The 8,535-nt window shown below is 34.6% G+C and overlaps 1 protein-coding gene across 1 annotated transcript; it reads right to left on the minus strand.

Moving 5' to 3' along the window:
- Window positions 1–2,695: 2,695 nt before the first annotated feature.
- Window positions 2,696–7,870, minus strand: LOC105348032 (myosin-2 heavy chain). Its single transcript, XM_011457289.4, has 3 exons — window positions 6,887–7,870; window positions 3,847–3,993; window positions 2,696–3,238 (listed from the first exon to the last, which is right to left on the minus strand). The coding sequence occupies exons 1-3, from the start codon at window positions 7,116–7,118 to the stop codon at window positions 2,829–2,831; spliced, it is 789 nt and encodes a 262-aa protein (XP_011455591.1). The 5' UTR covers window positions 7,119–7,870; the 3' UTR covers window positions 2,696–2,828.
- Window positions 7,871–8,535: the final 665 nt, after the last annotated feature.

Genomic DNA, 8,535 nt, shown 5'->3' on the forward strand with positions numbered 1-8,535 from the left:
CTATTTCAGCACAAAAATATCTATTTCATCTATATCTATATTATGTAAATGCACTTATCTAAATATAGTAGGTAAACAATCATGTAGACTTCCCTATTCCTTCCTCTGCTGTTTTAATTAATTGCACATGGATTCATGAGGGGAAAACCGACCTGTAAGTTATATAATAGGATATTTATAAAAAAAAATGATTCAAAATGATTATTATTTTCTACACAGCGAAAACCCCAAAGTGATTTCAATTGCATGAAAAAAATGTTATGCAGTGTATACATTTATTTATTGTTTTTCATTAAAAAAAGAAGACAATGTACATTTATGTAAACAATTAATTATATCAAATTTCAGGTTACGCATGGTTAAATGTTTAAAAAGAGGTAAACTAAGCTTAGATCGATATCTAAATTTTGTTTTAGTGAAGGTTGTTTTCATAAAATAAAATCAATCGATGTATATACATAATAAATACATGTAGAACTTGAAATAAAGAGGTAAAGCGCACTTAATATACGATTTGGCCTCAAATATAGCCTTTGGTAAACATCAGACATTTTCAAAATTATACAATATTTAGTGTAAATATATTCAAAGAAACGCAAATTACACAATCACCATGCTCTAAGAGTCTTATTTATCTCACACGACATCATTAAAATATTCAGGTTTTGTTAGGGTTATATATAGGAAAGTAGTTAGTATACGATAAAAAAAAATTGGATATTTGACTATTTGAACCATTCTAAACCAAAGACATCCGATTAAAATTATGTTCTACAGGTATTGTAGTACCCGTTTACATTGAATTAGTTATGGTTTAACGTGGTCTTTGTACTGAAAACTAGACAAATATTTCAATTAGTGTCTTTTCTAATACAATCATGTTTATAGCCGTATATATTGAAAATGCATAGATCTGCTTAACATGTTAGATGCGGCCTAGTGGTAACGTGGAGGTCCTTTTGATTTTGTGGTCGCTGGATCCACTAAGTAGTATTTTTTTTCATTTAAATTAAAACAAGAGCAGAATATAGAGGTTAAGTTACATGTATCTATTTTTCTGTTTTTAAAAAAAAAAAATTTATCTTGTTTCATTCAGTCTGAGTATGAGCACACCCAATATATATGGATCTATTCATTAACACTATACTTGTACTCTATTTACACTTAGATCCTTTGCATTTTGCTTGAACTGATCACGGTTCAGAATATCAACTACTGTTAAACACAGAGTTTCCCGAATTTATGACAAATCAGTTGTTACCTAAAGCTATTTTTAGTAACATGCAGGTACTTTCCGTCCAAACACAGGTGAAGGCAAAATAATGGGAAAAGGCGCTAAACCTCTTTGTAGTTTATTCATTAAGAAAGCAAAATCAGCGCAGTTTTGGACTATTCTGTAAGTATCTTTAAATCGTTCATCGGGGTTCACGTTTGATTGTTAATGTTTTCGGACAAAACAATGGATAAAACGTATCAGTGTACATGTATAATTATATTTATTTACCACGTGTACCTGGCGTTAAAATAAAAACCATTTCTTTTTATAGATAGATAGAATTCAATTATAGTACAGGAAATTATTTAACTATTTAAAGAAATATTTTTAGTGTCAGGAGCGTGACAGCATGATCGTCATATCTTTTTTTTTTGTGGGGGGGGGGGGGGGGGGTTGTTCGTGGAAACATTGTCTCTAGCTCATATCATAATGAAACATAAACTGCAAGGAGACATTCGCCCTTAGGAATTTCCTTAGGTAATAATAAGTTTTCTTCTAAAAATTGCTATTAAAGTACATTACTTCAGGTCGGGGTCTTACATAATAATTGTAACGGCGTTGTTAATTTAGGACATGTTAATTATGCATGAAATCTATGTCTGCTTTATGATACGACGATTATGATGAGAGGGGATTTTCTAATTTGTTAGAAACAAATCCCAATTTCAATTTTATCTTTCCGAGTTTAGTTTAATTTTAGCAACTATAGAAGACTGCAATCTGTAGAAATTCAAAATGTTCAGAAAATATTACAGATTATAAATGGTCCGATACTAGTGCTCCATGGGATTGTCTATAGAGATGACAGAAAGATCACCATTGATGAGGTGCATACACTCACAGTATTTGACGTATCAATGTACTAAATGAATAAAAATTGTTTAAAAATCTAGGTTTGTTTTAATTTTATCGCCCTCCCTCGTAGGTTTTGTACATGCAGGTATCTTTACACGTAGAATTAACTTAGGGCTGCCTAATTTGGCAGAGGTATACTTGCACATCATACCAAAATTATACCTCGTTTGTCTGTGAGATGTCTACGAGTAGAGAAGAAAATTCATCAATCCTTTTATAAAAGGATAGTTTTTCAGCATAATCATATGCATAGATTTTCACAACTGATTGTGTTTTGACCGGTCTCCTACTGTCCTGATATAAAAAAGTTTTAGCAGTAAAAATAAACATTGTTAAGTACGTTTGTACGATGTATAGTTAAATTGTTAAAATTAAATTATGTATGACATACGGCACTTCATGTTCTCAGACAAGTTTGGCTCCGTTGTTTTCATGCAGACAAGAAGTTAAGAAGGACAACTATAAGTCACAATGGTGTAAATTACACGATTTACACTCGAAAAAACATGTCTTGTATTTTTTACAACTCTGGAAACTTTGGAAGAAAACATTTGTACACTTTATTAATAACTCGAAATCATTGCTCATTATTGCTATAAATGGTACACATTGTTTTCATTTGGACACCGTGTTTCATTGTTAATTAAGCATGTACATGTAAATAAATGAATATAACATAACTAAATATTATATAACATTATTTTGAATTCTTTTTTGTGACTTGTCTTTTTGAACTAGCAATTCTCTTCAGTTCATACTCCAAGTGCTGCTCCTCGCTGCTCTTCCGGTTCCTGCGCACGGATTTCGTGGCTTCCGGATCCCCAATCCAATGGAGGTCCTCTAGCGAAGAAATGGCGGACGAAGAGGAACCGTCACTATGGTCACTAGACTTTAGCCGGGTCCTTGAGCCCCCCAAGCTTGTTGAGCTTCTCTGTAGCCTGGGGGACGATATTTTGTCCAAACTACTGGATTTGACACGTGAGTGCGACGAGAGGACTCTTTTGGCGACATTGAATGGCTGTTTTAACGATCCCGTTCTTGTGTCCATGTTCAAGTCTTCGAACTCTTTAGACTGGCGCCGCCCTCTTCGCTGAGCATACAGGCGTCCTGAAGTGAAAAAAATATATTTACATTATCCAGTGTCTTTGCCTGTGATAACACTACGTATCGGTTTTGTAATATATAACCCATAATACAAATGACGCCAAATTGAGGCGCCAGCGGGGTTTGTTTATTTATATTTGAATATTTAATCGTACGATGGTCTAAAATTATATAAATATAAGTAATAAGGAATCTTTCTTTGAATATTATGAGGTGATCATTTCGGTCGGGGCGTGATCAAATCTATCATAAAGCCCTTCGGGCTTTATTGGATTTGATCACGCCCCGACCAAAATTATCACCCCATAATACTCTAAGAATGATTCCTTATTCCTTATATATATATCAAAGAAACTTAATTCGGTCGATCTTTCTTTTGCTTTGTTCTGTTGAGACCTCAATTGAGACAATGTAGATACTAAATCATTCTGAAAAAGCCATAAAATGATTTTCTTTAATTCTAGCTTAGACTTGTAATTTTCCAATTTAAAAAAAATATATAAAATTCTAGGATATTCAAACAACGGAAATCATTTTTGAACATAGGTATATAATTTTTTAAAAATTTTTGTACGGATTTAATTTTGGTAAAATATTAAATAGTTTTATACCTTTTGTTTCATGGTCGTCTCTTCTTTTCTGTGGCGGACTGTAAAGAAGGGGAGTTAACCTGTACGTGTTGGGGTCATAGGGATCTGTGACGTCATCGTGGTCGTCGACAAGATCTTCCAATTCTTCCTCTTGTTCCAATGAATTGTCTAGAAGACGTAAATAAGCAATTTAGACTTATCGAATTTCATAAAATGTCAAAAGGTTTCACCAGTGTAAGGGTTCCTTTCCTCTTGCGTCACAATTCGGGCACGCAAAATACTATATTTTTTAAATTGTAAACACATACTGCTATGCAGATGTTTCTTTAATACAACGCAATAGATGTCCGATTTAGGTCAAATTTTGGTTGAGTGCATGAATATGTAGGGACTCAATTAAATAGCCGTACTGTACATTGCCACAGAACTATCCAGCTGTGAACAGCCCGTAAAGTAAATAAAGTGAAAGTAGAGAGTGGGCCCACAAAAACGTGACAGGTACTCGAGATCTCATTTCTGATTTGAGTAACACAGGGGAGAAGTTCCTGGTAGACCGATAAGTTTCTCTTAAAGGACCTATATGTTGACACCATAATTACTATCACTTGTCACTACTTTATTATAAGATGAAGATCAGAGCACCGTTGAATAAAGTGATATTGATGAACTAAGGAGACACATTTCTTAGGGGAGTTTGTTTTGATATATGAGGTTAACCATGATTTTGCCTTTACATGTCCATCTGACATCTGATGTTTAACCTCATATCATGTTTCAAGACCGTAACGTGGACTTTTAACTAGTTATAAATTTTGAAATAATTAAACTGATACTTCAGATAAATATTTTTTTCGTTTTTATTTCTTTGAACTGAGATAACCATGTAAAATACAAGACTGGTGTGAATTGAAAAAAATGTTCCAGAACATCCTTTTTTCAATTGATTATAATTTCAGTAGATGACATTTGAGCCTGGTTACTTTTTAAACTAAAAAAAAAAACCCCATTTGAAAAGCAGAATGAAAATGCATGATTGAATTACAAAACTTTTATCGAAACGCGAATGGGTTAATCATTAGCAAGTCCTCAATAACCATTGGTTTGAATTAAACTGTTTGTCGGAAGGTCGCGGGGTTTACCTTCGAAATATTTGACCACTAGTGACCAGTTGACTTTGACCGATTTTTAGAAAATAAGATAAAATATTTACCAATTTAGACCCTATAGTAAGTAAGGCGAAGTGTATATATGGGAGAGGAGTAGGGGTGTTTGACCATGGTTTGTCAACAAGCTAGAAGGGGCCCTCTTAAATCTGCCCCTGAAGAGGCCGACGAGGCCGTAAGTACTTTTAAATATACAACAATCTCCTAATATACTCTTCTATAAATTAAGATGCCATCACTAGATGTCACAAATACGACCATGCCCCTTCTCTTTGGATATTCTCACGAACATTCATTCCCTTCTTTTTCCAAATCTGCTTTTGCAGATTTATAACTATCTATATTTGCGCGTTGTTATGCTGAAGAAGATTCTTCCTTAGTTAGTATGTTTGATGTTTTCACAATAAAAAGTTAAAAGCCGGAATAATTGATTTACACTGCGTGATAATTCTAAAGATAAAGCGACGTATGTTGACACATAAATCGAGGTTGTTTTTGATTTTTCACTCACGTAATCCATGTGCCAACAATGGTTGAGAACAACGCAAATTTTGAAGATGAATGCAGACCAATATAAATCGACACTGTCTTTGCCTTTCTCTGATCTTATTCGGTTATTATATATCTCTCTTTAATCATGGCACAATCTCATTACCAAAAAAGCAATGCAATTTTATTCGTATGCTAACAACAACGGCGGTATTTCACTTTTTTCGCGATTTAAAATCCAGTTTGTCAAAGTCGGCGTAAGACAGGGCATGTCCAATTAGAGATTAATTTTCCCCTATGCAGTTTTTCAGATAACAGTGTTATTGTGTGTGAGAAGGTCAAGAAGGCAAGAAACTTTTACGTTTACATTGTTTATATGCACAGATCTAGACGGGGGTGGAGGGTGGGGTGGGGGGGGGGGTTAATATACAAGATTAAAATTACAAAGCTAGGCCTTTGACCCCTAACTCCATCCTACCTCATCCCCCTCCCCCCATGAAAAAAATCCACCGGTGGACTCTGTTCCCTCCCTGCCCTTGGAAATCTGCTCCTATTTTATTGGTCTTCATCTAGTCTAATTAAGAAGTATATCAGGAGGGGACGGGGAAGGATTTGTTAGAGATGAACATAAACGAGAAAGAGTTGCATATGAAAGCAATAAACATTGTTGTTCATTTAGTAACACTGGAGACAAAATGTGCATGTAATTGAGAGAGAGAGAGAGAGAGAGAGAGAGAGAGAGAGAGAGAGAGAGAGAGAGAGAGAGAGATTTGTTCTCCATGTCCACCTATCGATCAGTGTATTAAATGAATACAAAATTCGTACGAATTATTAATAAGGCAAACAAAAAGAATTTGGGAACAAGAACATATTGTTTAACGATCGATTTTATTTTGTTAATATGCGTTTACTCAAATCGTGGGACGGTTTCACTGACACAGCAGTATGTATATACCAGTGGGATTAACAGAAACAGAACCATGGTACAATCAATGGCCAATTATATTTCAAAGTATTCAGTAAACAATTATATTAACATTCTGGTACTGGAAGTCAGCAATTTCGATAATAGCCATCATTGTTTCTTTGTTTTTTAGAAAGGAAATCCCAAATGCGAAACTCAAAACATTTGGACAAACAATGCCAGGTTTTACCAAACACTTTTAAATTAAATCAATAGTTCATTCAACATGTAAAATTCCTTTTTAGCGAATTCAAAAATCTTGACTGTTAAAATTTATCAAACCAATTACCGTTTTTGACTAAATGTAATGTTTATCACAATCTGTGATTCCGCTTTATGATAATGTTAATGCACGACTTTTTAAGTTACAAGACATTTTAAAACCATTTTGTTCCTGCTGAAATTTAATTGAGCTTCAATTCTTTTGCGATCAATGCAAACTCACCTCTCATTTTCTTGACCAGATAGTTCTTCATCTTGTCTATATGCATCTGTTTGAGGTGCTCCCTGAGATGTTTTTCTTCCCGGCTAATTTCGGACTGAGCCAAGCGTTTCTCTGACTCTATCCCCAAAGTCTTTTTCTGCAGAGAATTTCTCCGCGCTGAATTCTTAATGCGGCAATTTTTATAACTTTTGCTGCTCTCCCGTAAATATCTATCAACGTCTGCTTCTTGCATCGTTTTAACTTTTTTTATCACAAGTCTAAGTAAAGTTTTCACTTTTACTCTCTCCAAATTAATCTGCACTGCCCCAGACCAAGACACCTGCAGAAGGTACAGTAGTTATAAAGGTATGGAATGGTTCCGACCTTCACATCATTTTCACACCTTTGCAGTACTAGTCACTTTCCAGCAACACTTTCCCACCTCCTCTGAGTTCCTCGCCTTTGTTTCTGCTGTCAGATGCGTGTTTTCGCCAGCGACTCGGGTCCTTTAAAACACCGGACCTTCTTAATCAATAGATAACCCACGATAACGCAATCTCACTTCAAACGACCAGTCTGGATCTAGGTAAGTAAATCACCAACACTTTATGGCCTGCATCTGTGCAGGGACAGTGAAGACAACACTTTGGTATCGCGAAACGGGTACTAGCTACGAAAGGGGTATCTGGAAGGGTTATCTGCTACTTAGTCAGCAGACGTGTCTTGGAACCCTTATATACCTTGTTCTTCCTTGGATGCCGGTCCTTTTATTGTTTGAATGTCAAACAGACTTTCTGTAATGCATATAGACACACACCGAGGAACGTGGAAGTGTTTATAATGTTGTAGTGTTTACTCGAGTTTGGAGAGTTCATTGCGAAGTTTAAATTTCAATTAGACAATAATATGTACATTGACTTGCACGACTAATTCTTTCGTTATTTCTTTATCTTTGTATCTTTGGCTTTCACGGCGGCACACGATCAAGGCTCTTCTTGCTTTAACTGTCAAGGTTTTTAAATGGGTAATGAGTACTTGTTGAAGGACCATTCCTTCCAAAATATTTACTGTTCCTCGTCATGTGTCTTGTTAAATCCTTTGTTACTTCCAAATGACGCAAATTGGAAACAGCGGTTTTCATTGCAAAATAACCTTCGCTTAAACGAAAAACACTTGAAAAATAAAAAACGACTTTCTAGAAAAATTTAAATAGGAAAACATATTTAAATTTGCTTTTGAAATAATTTGCAAATCAGTGGCACTGACAAATTTGACATGAGTTAGGAAGCAATAACACTAGTTGATGTCGTAAATGTTTTCTATGGACTTACAAAAATGCTGACACCAATTTTTACTTTATACAATAAGTATAACTAGTAGACGTTTAAAAACAAGCGATAGGTGATCATGTGTGCGTGTAGTTTAGCGGTATTGCTTAGTAAACAAAAAAAAATAACAACAAAAAACCTAAACAAACAAAAACAAATCTTGTAACAAATATTTTATCTCTTTTTTATCAAACATACTTCTTATAATTAGAAATTCATGAAATTTTCACACAGTCAAACAAAACAGATCACACTGCAAAATGAAAGTATCAGTTTAATCAAATTTGACCATCTTGTTTTCGCATCAAGGTCATGTCAAGGTCATTATGTTTTTTTTTCAAC

This window comes from Magallana gigas, chromosome 9, assembly GCF_963853765.1.
Source record: "Magallana gigas chromosome 9, xbMagGiga1.1, whole genome shotgun sequence".
Taxonomy (NCBI): Eukaryota; Metazoa; Mollusca; class Bivalvia; order Ostreida; family Ostreidae; genus Magallana; species Magallana gigas.